At 39.7% G+C, this 22,046-nt stretch overlaps 1 protein-coding gene across 1 annotated transcript in view; it reads right to left on the bottom strand.

Moving 5' to 3' along the window:
- Positions 1 to 22,046, bottom strand: part of ITGB8 (integrin subunit beta 8) — a 102,173-nt gene that overhangs the window by 61,755 nt on the left and 18,372 nt on the right. The window contains exon 2 of the mRNA XM_014590146.2: positions 2 to 34. Within this exon, the coding sequence (XP_014445632.1) occupies positions 2 to 34 (33 nt within the window). The remainder of the gene's footprint in view (position 1; positions 35 to 22,046) is intronic.

Here is a 22,046-nt window from a genome sequence, read left to right as displayed (position 1 = left end):
GACGCTGCATTCGAAGATGCACAGCTATTGTCTTCTGTAATGGAGGATAAAACCAGGCGTTACAGTTTAGTCTCACACCAAGAAACATGCAATTCTAGACCAAGATGTATGAGCTTTTGGTTCAAAGACATGACATCAAAAAATGTATAATTTCTTTGGGAAGAATTAACCTGCTCATTGCAACTAATATTACATCATCGAAAAAGTTATGATGTATTTTGGCATAGAAAAATATGTCATGAGTCTTCTGACGATCCAATAGATACCTAGTTAGTTATTATTTAATTTTATCAGGTTGGGAGAAAAGAGGGTGATGGAAAATGTGATTTTGGTCAGATTTTGGAATTTGACTTGAATTCTGCTGAAATAATTCTGGGAATTTTAGGGTCTTTTTTTTAGTGTATGGAAGTTTTGCTGTATTTCATGTTCCCTTAACCAAGTAATTGTTTTTTTGGTTCTAGAGCTTTTCCTTTGAAAATTACCATGTACCAACATCAGTCTCAACATATAATCATGTATACTCATGTTGAGTGAATTTTCTGAAAAATAATCTTCATGGACATATAGTTATTAACTTAGAAATTTCAATTATGTTGTATCAACTATTTTTGGCTTAAAGAATACCAAACCAGACATAATGGTATCATCCACGATTTTAGAAGTAAAACGGTTAAGCTGAACAGTTGTTTTACTTAACCTATTGAAATTTTTCAGACTGAATCATTTTAAGATCATGAGCAGCTCATAGGCTACCTGCATGTAGCTATGATATTTTAATAACAGAATTGTGCCTAGAAATTACTTACCTTTATCAACTACTTAAACAGTTAAACCAACATTTTTACAATAGACTTAAACACATTAAATATAACACAGGATGAGTCTTATTATTATTATTATGAGTTTTCCATGAAACCATCATATATTTCCCATTCCAGACAATGGGATGTGTTAAGGACACTGGAAATCACTGTGTGATTCTGTCCATCTCATTCACTGGGCCTTCTGCATGTAGATGGCTCACAGTCCCAGTTGAAGAGAGAATTATTGAACCCAACAATAAAACACAGTGTCACAAGCACAAGAGAGGTTTCATCAAAGGACTAGAGGAACACAGGAAAGAGGCCACTCACTCTGTTAGAGGAATGGATGGATGGTAGGGTAGGGGCAGATGGGGAGGGAGCCTATTTAAAGATGGCTTCTTAGAAGCAGTGACAGCTAGTATCTCTTTCCCATTTGATTGTGTTTCTTCTGTGTTTATCTCTTTAAAATAATTTAATAGTCGTGAAAGAAAAGCCATACACATATGTGTCTATGTACAATCAGATATGAACATGGTAGTTTCAGAGGGTATAGAGGGCAACAAAAATTTCCAGTTGCCCCCACTTCCCACTGCTTTCTCTTTTTCTTCTCTCGCTCAACTTTCTTCAATATTCATGAACACATTTCTGCCCAGAAGATGGCATGGGAAGAGAGAGAGGCAATGGGAAGAGGGGTGGGGAAGAGCTACAGACAAGTAAACACTGCAAAGAGGGTGCTAACTGGGGTGAGAGTGAGCACCCTTCCCTGTATTTCCCCAGCACCCAATGGTGTAAGTGGAAAACATCCTTCCCTAACACTCCAAAGGTTCTATTATCATTCTATCTTTTTTTTTTAAGTTTTTTGATTTTATATCAGTTTTAAATACATGTTATACAAAACTTTTTTTTTTTTAACTGATATCTGTGGATATGGCCTAAAATTTTAAGAACTGAAATTGACTCTGTTTTGGGCTTTCTTTACTATAAGTTTGTCCACTTAAGTATAAAGACTCCCTATCCTAAAGTCCTTTCATCTGGCTTAGTTTGCAAATTGTAAAAACTGCTTGTTTCAGGGACCAGCAGGTGGTGTGGTGGTTGAGGTGCTGGACTCTCACATAGACAACTGCAGTTTGAGTCCCAGACCCAGAGGCTTGCAAATCATGTTGGGCACATGTGCATGCATGCCCAAAATCCTGAGAGGAGAATGATTGTGGTGAGGCCATAGCCCTGAAGGGTGATTTCCCACTTTCCCGCTCTTCTCTTACTGGTGAGCAAGCACACACATCCTATGGCAAAAACTGTAAAGAGAGAGTGAGATAGAGAGAGAAAGAGAGAGAGAGTGAGAGAGAGAGAAGAAAGAGCAAGAGAGATAGAGAAAAGGAAGGAAGGAAGGAAGGAAGGCAGGAAGGAAGGAAGGAAGGAAGGAAGGAAGGAAGGAAGGAAGGAAGGAAGGAAGGAAGGAAGGAAGGAAGGAAGGAAGGAAGGAAGGAAGGAAGGAAGGAAGGAAGGAAGGAAGGAAGGAAGGAAGGAAGGAAGGAAGGAAGGAAGGAAGGAAGGAAGGAAGGAAGGAAGGAAGGAAGGAAGGAAGGAAGGAAGGAAGGAAGGAAGGAAGGAAGGAAGGAAGGAAGGAAGGAAGGAAGGAAGGAAGGAAGGAAGGAAGGAAGGAAGGAAGGAAGGAAGGAAGGAAGGAAGGAAGGAAGGAAGGAAGGAAGGAAGGAAGGAAGGAAGGAAGGAAGGAAGGAAGGAAGGAAGGAAGGAAGGAAGGAAGGAAGGAAGGAAGGAAGGAAGGAAGGAAGGAAGGAAGGAAGGAAGGAAGGAAGGAAGGAAGGAAGGAAGGAAGGAAGGAAGGAAGGAAGGAAGGAAGGAAGGAAGGAAGGAAGGAAGGAAGGAAGGAAGGAAGGAAGGAAGGAAGGAAGGAAGGAAGGAAGGAAGGAAGGAAGGAAGGAAGGAAGGAAGGAAGGAAGGAAGGAAGGAAGGAAGGAAGGAAGGAAGGAAGGAAGGAAGGAAGGAAGGAAGGAAGGAAGGAAGGAAGGAAGGAAGGAAGGAAGGAAGGAAGGAAGGAAGGAAGGAAGGAAGGAAGGAAGGAAGGAAGGAAGGAAGGAAGGAAGGAAGGAAGGAAGGAAGGAAGGAAGGAAGGAAGGAAGGAAGGAAGGAAGGAAGGAAGGAAGGAAGGAAGGAAGGAAGGAAGGAAGGAAGGAAGGAAGGAAGGAAGGAAGGAAGGAAGGAAGGAAGGAAGGAAAAAAGAAAGAAAGAAAGAAAGAAAGAAAGAGAAAAAGAAGAAAGAAAGAAAAGAAAGATTGATTTTCTAAAATAGTTGGAAAAGTGAGTAATTTCTTATTAAAGTTTTATTCTCAGAAAGAAAACCAGTTTAGTTCTAGATATTAAACACATTTGAAACTGCTATGATCTGAATGTGTCTGCCCAAATTCACACATTGAAACTTAGACTCCAGTGTGACAGTTCTAAATGGGACCTTTAGTAGGTGACTAGGTCATGAAGGCTCCTTTCTTATTAATGGAATTAAGGACTTCATGAAAGAGCTTCACACAGAGTCTGCTTTTTGTCCTGTTCTTCTGCCACGTGAGGACACAGCAAGAAGGCCCTCACCAGACACTAATTGCCAGTGCCTTGGTTTCAGACTCCCTGGTCTCCAGGACTGTAAGACACAAATTTCTATAGTTTATTATTAATAATTAGCTGGTCTCACGTGTTTTGCTATCGTAGCATGAATAGACTAAAACACAGATCTAATCTGACCTTTCCCAATTCTTAGTCTTGATCTTACTGGAACATGGAATTAAGTCTGTTTTGTTTCCATTTAACCAAGCACTTTAACCAATAGGTAAGTCTTGTAATGGGAGTCCAAACTGCAACCTTGTGGAAGGGAAGCTGCAGAGTCCCGAACTCCATCTTCATTTCAGATGGTTGTCTGACTTGTCCTAAATTAAGCCAGATTTAAGCTCAGATCAGACTCCCACCTGCACAGCACATGTGGCAATAACAAATTTACAAGCAAACATTTCTTTGTATTCTGACTGCTTTCTTTAGAAAGTCCTGCTTTCAATGTCTGTCCTCAAACTTCTGACATCTAGGAATAATGACCAAGAAGGATATTGACTTTGGTCTTGTCAATACTTCCCAGGTTCCAGGGCTGACGTTTCTCAGAGTTAACATAACTACAGGGAAAAAAACAAAAATCCCACAAGTGGATCTGGAGGAGGTGGGCCCTATGGTTTTAAGAACTGGAGAAGGGCCATAAATTGAAATACATGGGAACAGTGTCAAACATTATTCTGGTGAGTGTCACGGTTACACTTCACAGAAGACATGCCAGATACACTCTGGCATGCAGAATGCTCAGAATTTTCTTTTTAATTTTCAAATACATGGGTAAGTAAAATACCTCACATGCAAATACACACCAATTATAGCAGTTCTTTTCACCACATGGTCAGACAATTATGAGTGCTTTTAGTCAGTGTGTGCTAGGATTTCTCTCTTTCTCATTTCCTTCTGTGAAAGCAGAAATCTTTACACTGCCTGCACATCAATGAACAACTGTGTTTACAGACACTGGCAGTTTGTCATCAGCCTCTGGGTCTACTCAGCTCATTTGCCCTCCCATCCCTGACGCAACAGCACCAGAAGGCTACTTTCCAGTGGTGGTTTCCTAGCAGCCCTCGGCACTGCATGACACCTCATTAGAGGGTGTGCCTGGGCAGTTCTTCTTCCCACTCTACAATTATGGTCACTGTTCGTCCTGCTATTTGTCCAGTTTTGTTGCATTAAGCACCTTATTCTTTACATTCTAGAACTGCATTTTTGTTAAGAATAATATTTTATTGATCCTAATGGAAACCCTGAAGCCAAGGGAAGTAGAATAAATTTTTAAATAGTAATGTTTTAAACCACATACACTCAGATTTTTCTTCTGTACTTATTTGTTTCAGTCCTCAGTGTTTCGTGAGCCCCATGTCAGATTCAACAGTGTATATTCTAAATAATTCTATTACTTGATCTATGAACATAGGTTGCAGGTCCTATGTTTTCTCATTATGGTACAATTGGAGTTAACAGATGATGAGGTAGTATGCTAAATGGACAACCTTCCAAAATTCCATAGCACTGCTGCTTACTAGCCATGTCCCTTTAGGCTAGTTACTAAGCTCTCCAAGCCTCCATGTTCACCACTGTAACATGGCTAATTATACACGTAACGAATTGTTCACAGGGGGTGAACGCAAAGCATGCCAAGCAGAGTGCTCAGGGAATATTAGGTATTCAATTGAGAAATGATACAACATTGTTATAAATGATATTACAGTTAATTATATCCATACACTCTACAATATGCAGTGTATGTACATTGTATCACATACGCTTTTGTATGCGTTCATGCGTGTGTGTATGTGTGTGTATTTAGTTCAGTTAAAAAAACAGGAGGGTGTTATGTGTCTGTAAGTTTGTTGTAAGTTCAATTTGTTGTGCTTTTTTTATTTTTTAAAGAGAGAGATTTTTGCTATAGGGTGCGTTTGCTTGTCAGAAAGACAGAGAGAGAGAGAGAAAAAAGCCATAAATCACCCCTGCAGGGGGGATCGCCATACCACAATCTCTTCTCCTCCATTCTCCTCTCGGGATCTTGGGCACACACGCACACGCACCCGGCGTGAGTTTTAAGCCACCGGGTCCAGGACTTGAACTACGGTTGACTACATGGGAGTTCAGCAATGTAACCATAATGCTATCTGCTGTTCCTTGTTGTGTTGTTGTTGTTGTTTTATTTTGTTTTAATTTTGCTAGAGGGGCATGTGTACTCACAGGAGAGAGACAGAGAAGAAAGTGAGAAAGCATAGAGAAGGGTTATACTGCAATCCCATCTCCCATTTCTCCATTCAGGACTTTGGGCATGCAGGCACATGTATTCCGTGTGTTTTTCAAGCCACTGAGTCTGGGACTTGAACTGCTCAGTTGACTATGTGCAATCCAGGTGTCTTAACCAACATGTCACAGACCTGCCCATTTGTTGTGCTGAAAGTGAAAGTCTCAGGATCAGCATATAGCATAATGGTAATGTCGCTGGACTCCTACGTAGTTAACAGTAGTTCAATATCGGGTTCTAGTTCCGGACCCGGCAGCTTAAAATTCATGCTGAGCTCTTGTGTGTGTGTGTGCCCAAAATCCAGGGATGAGAATGGAAGAGATGGGACTGCGGCATAGCCATACCCCCTGGGGGGAGGGTGATTTCTCACTTTGTTTCTCTCTGGTGAGTGCAACCCTATAGCATAAAATATCTCGCTCTTAAAAAAAAAAGTAAAAATTGCACGTGGGTCATAAAGATATAAAAACAGCTATTAAGTAAAAAGTTACTGCATTAACTTTAGTTGTTTAAAAGTGATTCTTAAAAGCCATTTAGGTTTTGGCCCAGTCTATTACAGATACAATTTTGGCACGACTATAAACTGGATTACTGAGAAACCTCATTGAACCCTATTATTTTATTTATATTTTGCAATGAGAACATCACGTTGATTTAAACTGAATAATTTTTGAATTATTTCCCAGAATTATTTGTGACGCATGTAAAATGACCTCTATCACTATCTGTCATAAAATATAAAAAATATCCATCATCAACAGGATAGAGTACACAAAAATCAGGAAACTACATGCTTGTGAATGAACTGAGGTATTCTTTTTTTTTTGGATTACATCATTTGTTCATATTATTTTGACAATATTTAATGTATAGAAGTGAGTATAAGAAAATGGACAAAAAAAAAAAAACACCTTAGAACTAAAAAGAGGCAATAGGTATATCAGTTTAGACTTAAATCTCTGTAAATCAAATGATCAGATTAAGTGGAGGTTTAAGAAATATTTCTAGTTTTCCCTTGTTCTAAAGTGCACACAACAAAATTTCAACAAAATTTAAAGTGAACTGGAAGAAGAAACAAGGAAAGCCGATGAAGATTGTTGTCCCTGATATTCCAGGCCAGTTGTCCAAGGGCTTCCTGTTGCATCTAGGCAGAAGGGTTTGTGAAAAGTGCATGCTTTTTTCAGGCAGTACTTCTTTCCTAATTGCATTTAGCATACAAATTAAATTAAACTTGGATAATTATATAAAGCTACTTCCTTTAAAAAAAAACTAAAAGTAAACATTGTTATAATGAATACATATTCTACTCTGATAACAGTTAAAGTCAGACAAACTGAGCATATGCATGAGTTGAGTTTAGAGTATATAACTTTGAGGTTTCCTTCTCTCTCTCTCTCTCTCTCTCTATATATATATATATGTATATATATATGTATAGGGTCAGCAGAAAAGTCAGTCATGATGTGTTTTTCTAAAATGTGTTCTGATTTTTCCGACAACCCAATAATATACATACACATACACTATATGTATACACACAGTATATATAATATATAGTATATACACTATATATAAACACACATTCTATATATGTGTGTGTGTGTGTGTGTGTGTATATATATATATATATATATATGGTTGCCAGAATATATGTGTGTCTGTAAACATACACATACATATACACATTTAGATCTCTCTCTCTCTCTCTCTCTCTATATATATATATATACATACACACACACATATATACACACACATACACACACATGTATATACATACCGACTTTGAAAATCAGGCACAGGAAACAAAACAAAAGTCAATTAAATTTTAATGAGGATTAAGTAAAGGGAATGGGAGAAAAGGAGGAAACATGGAAACTTCTTTGGAGAAGGTAGATCTGAGTATCATAAAGTGAAAGCAAAGTAAATACCAGGAAGTCAGTGCCTGCGACCTGAGACATTGTTTCAGAATAGGGACAGCAAGGAAATGGTGCAACTGTTCCTATTTGTCTCTTTTCCCTGGGTTTATCCTTGGACCTCATATGTATGTAATCCAAAGCTACATTGTTCATTAGCATTTTTCGTTTCGTTTTATTCAGAATATATGGAATATAGTTTTAGTGTTGTAATAAAGCAGAAAAAACTTCTAAATTACAGCAGTGGCTAAACTCCAGCTATTAAAATAATTTCTAATGCAACCAACGCATATTTAAACCATGATCACATGTAATTTGTTGAAAAATTCACTTTAATATTTGTAGTTTGTTCTTAAGTTATGCATTGAGAAAATATTTTCTGGGAGTACCACCCAGCCTACAGTGGCAAATGTCACTCTTTGCCTCTGCTATCATTTGATTTACTTCAGATTTGTAGCAAATAAGCATTCAGCCCACGGAAATGAAAAAATGAATATATATATGGGGAAAATCATTTTGTCTAAATGATTTTGCTTCTATATTCATTTGATAAACATAAAACCGTATTTGTAATATGATCAGTGAAAAATAATGTGAATTTCAGTCTTTCTTGCCTTGTTGGCTGTTTTTGTTTGTTTGTTTGTTTTTTCTTTTTTGGAGAGATTTTCGCTATAGGGCGCGTGCGCTCGTCAGACAGACAGACAGAGAGAGACATAGAGATGGAAAGCGAGAAATCACCCCCAGGGGGGATGGTCACGTCGCAATCCCTTCTCCATTCTCCTCTCAGGATCTTGGGCACGCACGCACACACGCCCGGCGTGAGTTGTAAGCCGCTGGGTCCAGGACGCGAACCGTGGTCGACTACGTGGGAGTCCAGCGACATAGCCATTACACTAACTGCTGGTTCCCCCTTGTTGGCTGTTCTGATGACTAGGTTCGATAGTCTGAAGATGTATTTGGAAGAAAAGGAGGTGGTATGATCATGTCCAATTCTTATCTACCTGGAGTACCTAAGGAGAAAGCTGAAGAGATAATGACATTGGGAGATAAAAGAATTGTCTCAGTTCCCCAGAGAAGAAACTGGGATGAGAAAGTCTTAACTAACTTAGAGAAAGGAAGTGAGGTAAGGTCAAGAGAGGACACTAAGCAGAGTTGGTGCCTCACTGTGATGCCACCCAGAGCTCGAGCACAAAAGGTGCTACAAAGGTGACCTACCTTGAGGCAAAGGGCTTATATTTCATGCTTCCAATCAGACAGCCATTGGCTGCAGGCAACCTGATGGTGGTTCTGGGGGATGTGGATGGAAGTGGAGTGGTTTGACTTCGCAGGCATTTCTGAGCAATATGGCTCCTTCTGATGGAGGACAGCTTGGAGGAGACCAACCAGAACTCAGAGCAGCTGGTGATGGGAGCCCCAGCCTTACAGAGGAGTCTGAGTTGGACACCACCAACTACCCTAGAGCATGATAAGTGACTAGGGCATTGTGGTGAGATTGCTGTTTGCCTGTTTACTTTTTTACTAATAGTATCCTAGATCTGTCAAAGATGGCATTAAGGGGAACTGAAATGCCACAATTCCCAGCTCTCTTGCCATGATGGGGGTTGGCTGGCTAGTTCTGAAGCTCGGGATGTAAGCAGAAGTTGCTCAATAGGGTTTCTGTGAAAGCTTCTCGAAAAGGGTATTTTTTTTTTTCCCTATGCCCGTCTGCTTCTTTCTACCTGGAACATGAATGTGATGCCTAGTCCCGCAGCAGACATGTATAGATTTAGGAGAGCTTGGCTCATGCAAGCCAGTGCTGAAGACAGCAGAAGTAAAGTGCACAGTGGCACCATGACTGCAGCTGCATGGGAGGCCCGGGATTCCCACCCACCCTAAAACGACCAGGCGCAGTGGTGTGCGCCTTTGGTCCTAGTTAACTGGGAGGCTGCGGCAAAAGGATTGGAATGTGGCGAAAATACCTGTCAAAAATACCTCTCTTTTTCTCTCTTAAAAAAAAAAAAAAAAAAAAAGGAAAGGGCGTCCAGGATTCTTACAGAACTCGAGTCATTGTACCTCTTCTGCATTACTCTCAGAACTGCATCTGATGTGAGAGGAAATTTTACCTAATCCACTGATTTTAAAGACCCTGTGGCTAGCAGATAAACACAATTCCTAGTACAGTTTCACTTGATTTTGAAAGGTAAATTAGTAAGAGAAAGACTCCTCTCTTTTTCTCTCTTAAAAAAAAAAAAAAGAAAAAAGGAAAGGGCGTCCAGGATTCTTACAGAACTCGAGTCATTGTACCTCTTCTGCATTACTCTCAGAACTGCATCTGATGTGAGAGGAAATTTTACCTAATCCACTGATTTTAAAGACCCTGTGGCTAGCAGATAAACACAATTCCTAGTACAGTTTCACTTGATTTTGAAAGGTAAATTAGTAAGAGAAAGACTTTAACAGAATGAATGTAAATGTTTTAAAAGAAACATAACTTTATGTGAAGTAAACCATGCGCACTGAAGATGTTTGTTTTCCTTTGGAAGAGTAAGATTGCTAGACTCAGTTTCTGGAGGAAAAGTGCTTAAACATATTTTCTTTATATACCCAGTATCTGAGCCTAGTATATACTCAGTCAAGGTGTAATAATGTATTCCAGGTTGAGAATTATTTAGAATTTAAATCCTGAGGTATTTATAACTCTTGACTACTTCTATGTTTTAATCATTTTCATTTCCAAAGGCTATCTATTGCAAGAAGCAATAAAACTAAGTTTACTTAGTATATGCATCTGGATGAGTTCATCTTGCTGGTTCCAAATGTGAAAAATAAAAATGTACCTAGGAAAACCATTTTGTTTTCACATTTGGTCTTCTGATATTGTTAATACTAATTCATGTTAAGCGAGTCTAGTTTCTTTCTAAAGAGCTGAATAGATGCTGAAATGAGACTGAATTGAAATAGCACTTTGCAACGCTACCATCATCAGATGAAAAGCCATCACATGTACTTGTCTTTCGTGGTGCTCAGAGGTAAACCGAATTTCAATTTGGTAAATATCCCTCACCCTCTAGTGTTCAGTAATTCCTTACTGAGCAGAACTTCTTCTCATGTGATGCAAATTGATATTTATAATGGGATAAAATTAGGAAAAATTAAAAATTTTAAATGATCATTGTGCGCTCGGCTCTATACCAAGCACTTTATATAATTATCTCATTGAAACTTTCTAAAAGTCCTCAATCCTGGGCAGATTAAGGAATGTTAGGGCAACGCTATACTTACTGTTAGCCTGCTCTGTCCTGTTGGGGCAATCCCACCATGAGTCAGAGCTTCAAGTGGACCGGGATAGCATGAATCAAAGCTCTACTTCAGGACGGAAATTTCAGGAGGAACCACCATGAAGTCATTGGTGACACTCCTTTGTGTTGAAATGGCCGTCACAAGAAGTACGATCACATGGACTCATATCAGAATTTTTCATTGTGATTCATTTATGTACATTGCAGTCAGCTTTGCTTGAAAAAGCTCTGTGTGAAGACATACTGGGTGACTATAAATTATACTGTACACTGGGACACTTTTTAACTTAAAAGAGGCACTGTTAATTCCACCAGTGCAGCAGGTGAACTGGAACTCTTCAGGCAAGCTGACGCTTAAGGTCACCCTAACTGCATGGTATTTTGGCGGTGTGGAACAGGAAATAAAAACAATAAACGAGGCAATCCAAGCTGCAGTTACTGGAAATGTGACAAGAAAAGGAGAATGCCATGAGTTAATGAGCAAGGACTCTCTCTACACAGAAGTAGTCCCTAAGCTGGTTCGGAAGGATAGGTAAAATGGAGAAATCTCATTGAAAGCTGTTGGATTGATTTTTGATTATATCCTGTGTACATTTTGACATATATTATTTAATGTGGGCAGGAGATAAAAGTGCATGAAGAATATTTGCCATTTGGATTTGAAAATCATTTTGCCGTCCACATTATAGTCCTAGACTATGAAGTTTCTCTTGGGGGCCAAGTGGTCACTCAATGTCCAGAAAGCGTAGCTTCTGAAAAGAATCAAATTCAATTTTACAGTAGCTCATTTACCTGAGCACACCGGTTTGTCTGTGGACACTCACCTGGTTGGAATTTGTGAGACAGTTTGGGAAGAAAGCTCTGGGTGGGGAGGACGTGGAGGGTCAAAACCACAGCATCTCTCAGCATAACTTTCCGACATCAGACTTGGACCTTCATAAAGGATGAAAGTCTCAAGATTCAGGGAGGGCTTCAGAGGCCCCTCCGAGGCAAATTCTGGTTAAATTGCATTTGTCTAACTTGGAAAAGCAATATTAGTCATGTGCTTTGTGTCTTGTTTTAACTGGAACTTTTCCATACATTCCAACTGTCCTGTTTATTAGGCATACTCCCTTTTTATAAAGGCCAAAATATTCACCGGTTTCCCACTCTGGTCCTCTAAGTAATGTTTTCAATCTAACACACTAGACCACTCGAGTAAAATAGTTCCAGGGGCTCTTCCTATTTTCCTCTCCAACTCTTGGCAGTTATAAATTTCCTTTCTCAAACAAACACCCCCCACCACCAAAAAAAAAAAAAGCTACCAATAATTATTTATGTCTAACCTTCAAATGCCATGGTTAAGGAGGTGAAAACACTCCCCAGGGTAGGAGGAATGCATTTTCTACATTGTATCTGTTAAAACTGAAGTCACTTGATTAAAGCAGCAAAGCACAACCTGTAGTGGAAGGAATTTAGTTCTAAGTAAGTAAGTAAATAAATAAATAACCCAAAGTGATTTTTAGGTCACCTAGAATTTGGTTTGCGTGTAATTAGATTTCAAAGTTTCAAAGGTATTTATACCTATTGACTCTGCCACTTTAAAATCAAATCCATGTACGCAATAGTATTAAAGTTAAGAAAAATAATAAGAACTTATTAAGTAATTACTCTGTGTTGGCCCTATACCATCACTTTATATACATTATCTCACTGAAACTTTATAAAAATCCTACGAGGAAACACTACTGTGCCCACTCTATAGATGGCAAACTAAAGGTTAGAGAGGCTGAGTATCATCCTAAACTCACACAGCTAGTAAGTAAATGAAGAAACCAAGTTTGAAACCAGTTTTGACTACAGAGCTTTTTAAAAAAAATACTGTCCTAGATAAAATAAACAAGAAACATATATATATAATTATTTGAAAGTACAACTAAAAACTCTTGCTAATTAGTGTTAGGATTATTATTCCTTAAGTCATGACTCAATAATAATTCCCATGTTGCCCAAGGTAATCCTTTAGTAGAAGTATTCTGTGATTATGTTTCCTATCATCAGTGCTGAGTAATCTCATTTTCCTACTCTAAAGATAAGGATGTTAGATTCTCCCCAAGAGGATTATTTTCTACCCTCAGTGCCAAAGACCTCCCTAAATAGTTCAGTGCCATTTTAAAAATTCCTTTGATTTCTCTGCACAGGGAAACTCTGAGTTTGCGCATGAAAGCCCCAGCCTGAACACCTCACTGAGTGCATGAATCAGATCAGCTGGCACTTGTTCAGAGTGGGGGACAGCTGCTCCTTTGACAACTGTGTTTCCCCAACCTTTTTGCAAGGGGACAGCTCTGACCTGCATGCTAATTAGGCAGAAGCTCATGAAACGGTGTTTGCAGTTGCTCTTTCCATTTGTGAATTCCCAGTTTTGCCCTGTGAGCCAAATCTGGAACAGGAAAGAAGGAAATTGTTCTTTTTTTTCCACTTGTACCTCATTTATTTATTTCTTTATTTATGGGTTTTTTTTTTCATTTAATTTTTTTTTTTTTGGAAAGGTTTTTTGCTATAGGGTATGTGCGCTCGCCAGAAACACAGAGAGAGACAGAGAGACAGAAAGCGAGAAATCACCCCCCAGGGGGATGGCCACACCACAATCCCTTCTCCTCCATTCTCCTCTCGGGATCTTGGGCACACATGCACACATGCTCGGTGTGAGTTTAAGCCACCAGATCTGGGCCTCGAACTGCGGTTGACTACGTGGGAGTTCAGCAACATAGCCATTATGCTAACTACTGGTTCCTCATTTCATTTTCTTTTAACATTCAATCACATTATTATTTGGCTTACAAAATGGATATTTCAACAGGTGGACATTTCTCCCTAGTACAGTTGATAAAACTACAAAATACCTGGGACCAGCAGTTAGCATAATGGCTATGTCGCTGGACTCCCACGTAGTCGACTGCGGTTCGCATCCCGGACCTCTTAAAACTCCACGCCGGGCGCGTGTGCTTGCATGCCCAAGATCCCAAGAGGAGTACAGAGGAGAAGGGATTGCGGCGGGACCATCCTCCCGGGGGATGGGTTCTCGCTTTCTATCTCTCTGGCTTTCTCTGTCTGTCTGGCGAGCACACGCGCCCTATAGCAAAAACCTCTCAAAAAAAAAAAAAAATCCTACAAAATATCTTCAACAGATAATACCACATTTCTTTGTGCGATTAATGCTTTGCCTCCCTATTTTTCTTCTAAATGTCCTTCCTCAGACCCTCCTCTTTCACACATACTACATCTGGTATTTACATCTGTATACTGTGTTTCTTGTTCTTGTTCTTACTCTATATGCTGACCTGGACCTCATCAGCAAGGCTTCCTTGCTGATGAGGTAGGGAAAATACTTCCCCTCTTTATGTGCCGTGTTCATCCACTGAGCTAAGAAAACATTCTAAAAAGTAGAGTATGAGTTAAAATGACATGATTGGTGGAGAACATTTGCTTTATAGCATGTACAATTTGGGTAGCTGATAGTACTATTTTAGGGTATAATTTATAATATGAAAGATGTATTTTAAAAGGCTACCCAAACCCTTATGCACGACATAAAACATTCTTCATAATGCAGGGTGGTTATATAGTTTTGTTTTAAAATTGTCAGCAAAGGCATGAGCAAACTTCTGAGGAGTGGAAGAGTTCTGTGTGTTGACTGTAGCAGTAGTTTCACAGACTGTACATTTGTCAAAATCCGTCCAGTGACATTTTAAGTTGATACAGTTTATTCATGTAAATTATATCAGTAAAATATTTTAAATTGGCACTATAAATTAACTTAGGTGGAGTATTATTTATTAGATAATAAATACTAGGTAAAGATAAATAGATAAATAATACTAGGTAAAGGTAGAAAAAGGACAATCAGTACATTGTGAAAAAATGTATTTCTGGGGACCAGTAGGTGGCATGGTGAAGGTGCTGGACACTTCCACATGGCTGACCATGGTTCAAGTCCTGGACCTGGTAGCTTGCTTTCTCACTTTCCCTCTCTCTCTCTCTGCTTCTCTCTCTCTTTGATCAAATTAAAATAAATGAATGCATAAATATAATAAAGTTAAATAATTCTTTAAAAAATGTATTTCCTTCTTCACCTAGAAATAAGTTACATTATACGATTTTTGGAAACTAAGCCAATAAAATATTATGTAAATCTTTTGACTCACAGATCAGTTTGTGCTTGGTATAAGTTGCTTATTATTACAGAGTTTGACTGATTAACATATCTTCTATTCAGATTAAGAGGTAAATTATCTATTTATCTGTCTATCTATCTATCCATCTAGCATCTATTTATTTTTAAGGGAGATTTTTGTTATAGGGCATGTGCTCTTACCTGAGAAACAGAAAGCAAGAAATCACACACTACCACCACCACCACCACCCCCAGGGCATGAGGGATTTTGGGCACGCACATATAAAGTGAGTTTTAAGCTCCTAGTCTGGGATTCAAATTTCAGTGGAATACATGGGAGTCCAGCGACATAACCATTAAGCCATCTGCTGGTCCTGAGGTAAATTATTTTCATGCTAATTCTAATCGTTGGAGCTCAGTTGTGTAGTGATAAAAGTCTTTTCAAATTCATAACTTAATTTTTTATATTCTATCTGAAATTTTTTGCAAACTCTCGGCAGTATGAAAAATTAAATAGAGTGTATAGAGATTCCAATGTAAGACTAAATATCTTAGAAATAAATACTATTATTATCATGAATTATACTATAACAGTTTGTACTACACACCAATAATATATTTGATATTCTCTCTCTTTTTTTTTTTCCCCAAGGATTTTTGTTCTAGGGCATATGTGCTTGCCAGAGAGAGACAGAGACAGAGAAAGTGAGAAATCACCCCCCAGGGGAGATGGCCATGCTGCAGTCCCTTCTCCTCCAGTCTCCTCTCAGGGTTTTTGGGCATTCATATACACATAGCTGACATGATTTTCACTCTACCAGGTCCAGGACTCAAACTGCAGTCAGCCATGTGGAAGTCCAGCTCCTTAAACACAATGTCACCTATCGATCTCTATATTCTATTTTCAAATGTAAACTGTCCTCTATTCTCAGTGCCAAAGATGATCCTAAGCACTTGCATTGAATTCATATTTTGTTTGTATGTTTGCTTTGAAAATTTGCCTTAGGTGATGTACTTGCCAAAGAGAGGAGGAAAGTAAGAGCCTCCCCACCCCCAAGGGAGATGGCCACATGCCACAGCGCTTTATCCTACATTCTCCTCTGGGGATTTTGGGCATGCCCACATATATGCCCAGCGTGTTTTTCAACCCACTAGGTCCAGGACTAACTGCACAGTTGGCTATGTGGGATCCAGGCACCTTAACTATCAAACCATGGGCTGGCCCATGAATTACTACTTTTTCTTGAGAGATGTTTGCTGTAGGGCATGTGTACTCACCAGAGAGACAGAAAGTGAGAAAGCAATCCCCTCTTCCCCCAGCCCCCAGGGGAGATGGCTATGCCAAAATTCCTTTTCCTCCATCCTCCTTTTGGGATTTTGGGCACATATGCACATAAGCTTGCCGTAAGTTTCAAGCCACCAGGTCCAGGATTTGAACGATATCAACCACATGGGAATCCAGTTCCTTAACCATTATGCCCATGAATTCATTTTTTGAAATTCATCTTATTTGGGAGCTCAGGCAGAAGGAAATTCTGAATTATAATTATTTAAAAGAAAGATTTGAATCTAACTGTATTTTACATGATATTTAGTCTTCTTTTATACTTAAATGACCTTAAACTTCTTCAGCTATTATATTTGTCCAGTTTAATTTTATAGTCTGGAACTTGAATATATATATATAGAAAGAATATTATAGGCACAATTAAGGCCTATTAAGGGTTTGTCCTCTCCAGTTTTCTTTCTCACTTTACCTAGGTCCCGTAACCTGTTTTTATTCAGTCTGTTGACTTTCCATTACATGTTTTCACATTGAGTGTTTTAATATTTCTTCTCAAATCTCCAAGAACTTCTACCAAGTCCTCCCTTATCAGGTAGGACCCTTACTTTACCTTTGTATTACCAAGAAGAGAGAAATAACTTTTATTTTCAGCTCAGAATGGTCTTGATTCTCTTTTTGGAGAAAGAAGTGTTCACTTTGCTAAGACTGTTTCCTCTATCTATCTAGTGAATTGCTCTCTCAAAGGCATACAATAATTTCCTAGTTTATAGTTAGCAATGATAATTTAGCAATGTTCAGTGCTCTTTGGCTTTAGTAGTAATACATTATGATTTTTCCCTATTTCAAACTACTCCTCTTTGTATGTCTTTGTCTATTTTCTCTTTCTAAACTCCACACCTAATGGCTTCACGAATAAGAAGACTTTAAGTCTTATCTCCTTGAACATGACTGCCAAATGATTATCTCCAATCCCAAACTCTTTCCTCGTTTCTGTTTGAAATTTTTAACAATTTATTGGGCACCTCTTTTAGATTCTTGCTGCAACATTAAAATCTAAAAATAAAACCTGTTCTTTCTGGTTTGAATGACCTATTTCCATTAATTGCATTATATTCCTCTTTATTGTGATTTAAACATCTTGATCCCTCCTCCTAACACAGTCCCAGCAACTTCTCAGTCACCAAGATATTTTGCTTTGTCTTCACTATCATTAGCATTCATCTCTCTTCCAATTCTCATTAATTCCATCCTAGTTTAGGCCCTTATAATTTATTACTTGCTTTATTAGAGCAACTTTCTCACAATGTCTTCAAACCAGCATTTATACTAAAAATCATTATATAAAGCCAGCCTGTGGTCTGGTGGGTAAGGTGGCTGGATCCCATATGGCTTATTATACAGTTCAAGTCCTGGACCCAGTGGCTTGAAAAACATGCTGGGTACCTGTGAGTGTGTACCCAAAATCCCCCTAAAAGGAGGAGGAAATGGAGGGAAAGGGATGGGGGGTGTGATGATGCTCCATGCAGAGAGCCTTCTTGCTTAGGTCTCTCTCCAGTGAGCACACATGACCTTGGAAAAACTGACAGACAAACAAAAAATCATCATATGCATTGCCTCTAGAATCATTTCCTGATACAGGATGATGACTTTACTATGCCACGGAACAATCAAGTAATAATAATTATCTGAAAAAACCTTGGGTAGTTTCTACCCTCTGTGTCTTAGTCTATTCAGGCTGCTATAACAAAATAATTTAGATGAGGTAATTTGTTGCTCATAGTTCTGAAGGACGGTAAGTTCAAAACCAAGGCACCATCAGATTTGGGATCTGGTGAGGGTCCCTCTCTTACATATGGCACCTTCTCACTGCATCTTCACATGGGGAAGGGGCAAACAAGCTCCCTTGGGCTTCTGTTATAAGGGCACCAATCTGATTCACAAGGGCTCTGCCTTCATGATCCAGTCACTTCTCAAAGTCCCCACCATTATTACCAGTGCACTGTGAGGGTTCGATTTCAGCATATGAATTTTGGAAGTACATAAACATTCAGACCCACAGCATGAGGTTCCAAAAACATCTACCTATTTTTGACCCCTCCTTGGTGGCGTGGTTGGTAGCATGTTACGCTGTAGTGCTGGAAGCTGTAGGGTGACTGTTGGTAGAATTCCCAGCCTGACTGGTCTAAAACACTACGGGTGTTTGTGTGAGTGACCAAGATCTGATGAGTAGAAGACTGGAGGAAGGGGACCAAACCCTATGGAGGGTACTTTTCTCTCTCTTTCTCCTCTCTCTTGCATGCACATATGCTCCAGCAAGCGTGTGCTTACCAGAGAGAGAAAGTGAGAGGGAAAGTGAGAAATCACTCCCTGGGGTGATGGGCATGCCGCATTCCCCTGTCCTCCATTCTCCTCTTGAGATTTTGGGTATGCACGCACATGCATGGACATCAGTTTCAAGCCACCAGTGGTCAAGCCACCACTCAGACTGTGGTCAGCCATGTGGGAGTTCAGTGCCTTAACCACCATGCCACCTGCTGGCCCAACTTATCTGTTTTTATTTCTCTTCTCCCCAATACCCTGTGTCATGGTCAATATATATGCCCCTCTCCATCTACAGAGCTTTCCTGTTCATTTTCCTGTGTCTCAGTCCTTCGGGTCCTTCGGTGTCCAGTTTAGACATATCTCACTTATATGATATCTCCACCATCGAATCCTTGCAGCTCCCTTCAGGTTTACATGATGTCTCCACTTCTGAATTTGCATTATGATCTGTGCATTCTGCCCTGAATTTTAGTTAGTTTGTATGTATGTTATTTAGTTATTATGTTTTATTTAGTTAGTTGTATAGTATGCACATGAGTGTGATTTACATATTACACCTATGTAAATATATTATGCAAGAAACAGATTCATCAAGAGACAAGGCTGTATTAGGTCATTCGAAATGTCTTCCCTAAAATCCTTCAGTGACAAAACACTGTTGGTTTGTACCATCTTCAGGTACAGTTTTATGTATCTTACGTCTCCTCGGGCAATGTGCTTCACAGAATCATGTATCCATGGCATTCTAATAAAGTCCATCTTCCTCCTGGCAGGAGATGGGGTTGAATGAGCCCCTCACCCAAAACTAACTCACACTTTCTCACACCTCTTACCTTTCTTCAGTAATAATCAAGAGTAAGCTCCAGAACCTTCCTTTCTCCCTCACCACTTACAATATCTTCACCGCTATTTACCATGAGTTCCTAAATACTAGTATCACTTATCTCTATTTACAACAGTCCCGACAAGATGCCCAAGACTCCCAGATTTACCTTCATTTCTCCCTCACATTCTAATCCTTATTAGACTGTGCACGACCTCTCTTTTCTTCCCATCTCCCACTCCTTTACAACTCCAGAAACCCATCCCCCATCCCCTCTGAAATTCATGGCCCTTTTCCAGAACTGACGGTGTCTTCATCTCTTCTCTGAATGTGTCCCTTAGCACTCTGCTTTAAGAGAACCCTGGCTTTCCCCTAAGGACTGAGCTTTCCCTGCAGACGTCATAAGTAATGGCTGATGTTTCCCTCACAGCCTCACATCCTTGGAGGAACATAGGTGTCTTCCTTAGTTCTTAGTCCCACCTTCCCAACACTCTTTCTCCTTCATCCCTTACTCCCCACCCCCCACCCCCACTTTGACACTTGTAACTCAAGGTGAATTGCTGCAGGCAGTAACCAACATTTACCAACCCCGGGCTGAGTCATTTCTAGAAATTGTTGACTGCTTGCTTACTGTCACTTTCTTCAACACTACTCTTATTTCCGTTCTTGACAATTTCAGTGTACACACACATCATCTTTGCACACACATACACATCAATTCTGTGTTCTTTTCTCTATTTTTTCCTCGACCCTGATTTTGTGACTCTCTTTCATGGTCATAGTTTTAGGACTTGAATTACCAGTAACTGCAACACTTACATGTGTTTCATAAATCACCCTCTCTGATCTACAACTCCTATCTTTCAATCTATTGATGGTTCATGTCTTCTGGGATCCAGATACCAACAATCTGCCACCTCCAGTCCTTTGATCCTCTCGCATTGTTTCACATCGCCTCATCTCTCTACCCTCCACCAGCTATATGCAAAGCTAATTCACTACCTTCAAGACTGGACTAAAACATTACTTTTCTTTGTTTTCCTTGTTGTAAGATTTCTGTCATGAGACAGAGAGAGGGAGAGAGAGAGAGGAAGACAAGCACCCTCAACAGGGTCTCACATTGGACCACAGTGTTTCCAGCCTTCCTAGTCAGTCAGGATCAAGGGCACAGGTACCTGCACCTGGTGTGTACTGATCAACCCAAGAAGCAAATGCTCGTCTTCCCCATAGCCTCAGCATCGCAGAGCATTCAGTAGTGCTGCTCAGCATGACTGGCTCACCTTTTCATGAGGCCTAGGCCACCTCATTCACCTTACATGGCATCTCCAACTCTCCCCACCCCCACTTTACTTACTTCCATGGTTCTTATCACCTTCCAGCAAAAGGCATGAGAGGTTTCAAAAGTTATTGGAAATGCACATTGTTAAACTATGTATGAATTTAAAAAAATTTGTACCAGTATAAACTTGTATTTTATTTCCATTTTTCCTTAACTTGTTAAAATTCCCTCATGTGTTCTACCCTCCTTTAAATATCTTCCTTTAAAATGATATATTATAGAGGCCAATACTATCCTTTTATTTTTTTAAATTATTCATTTAAATTTTACTTATTTATTATTATTATTATTTTATATTTGACCAGAGAGAAGTGGGGGGAGGGGAGTAAGAAAGCAAGCTGCCAGGTCTGGGACTTGAACCACAGTCGGCCATGTGGGAATACAGCACCTTAACTACCACCCACTGGCCCTATCCTGTTCTAATTTCCCTCCCTGAATCCTAGGGACCTGGTTTATTGAGACCTTTTCAGTGAGACCATCTCTAATCACCCTATTTGAAATTGTACCTCCTCCTTCAGCATCCTATTACTCCCCTTCTGGGTTTGTTTTTCTCTTTAGCAGGTGCTAGGCACACAGCATTGTCTAGCGTGCTGTGTATTCTGTTCCTTTATTTTGCCTATTGTCTGTCCCACGAGCACACAATTCCTCAGGGTCAGCTATCACATCTCTATGACATTCATCTCACTGTTCCCTGTGAGAGTTGCACAGCAACAAATAAAATGCCAGTTGCACTGAGAAGGTATGTAAGCAGTATCTTGATTCAGTCATTGTTCCTTTGAGGCCTTGATATTCTCTCATCTCTCTCCAGGTAACTATAAGGCTTACTCACTACCTTCAGGACTTCTCTAAACTATCGCTCTTTTTTTTTTTTCCTTTTCTGAGGTTTTGCAAATCTCACTGAATGATAACTGTGAAGCTTTCCTCAAATCTCAAAAAAAAAAAGTTTTAATGAGTTACTTACCAAGGCAGGACAGTGTATTCACATATTTACAATATTTTTAAGGGACCAGTAATTGGCCTCCTGGCTGTGTTGCTGGACTCCCATGTAGTTGATCACAGTTCGAGACCCAAACCCGGTGGTTTAAACTCACGCTGGGCGCATGTGCATGTGCACCCAAGATCCCGAGAAGAGAATGGAGGAGAAGGGATTGCAGTGTGGCCACCTCCCCGGGGGAGGGGTGATTTCTTGCTTTCTATCTCTCTGTCTCTGTCTGTCTGGCGAGCGCACGTGCCCTATAGCAAAAGCCTCTCAAA

Source organism: Tupaia chinensis, unplaced genomic scaffold (assembly GCF_000334495.1).
Source record: "Tupaia chinensis unplaced genomic scaffold, TupChi_1.0 Scaffold000410_1, whole genome shotgun sequence".
Classification (NCBI taxonomy): Eukaryota; Metazoa; Chordata; class Mammalia; order Scandentia; family Tupaiidae; genus Tupaia; species Tupaia belangeri.
The sequence above is the reverse complement of the archived record's forward strand: the minus strand, read 5'-3'. Positions and strand labels throughout refer to the sequence as shown.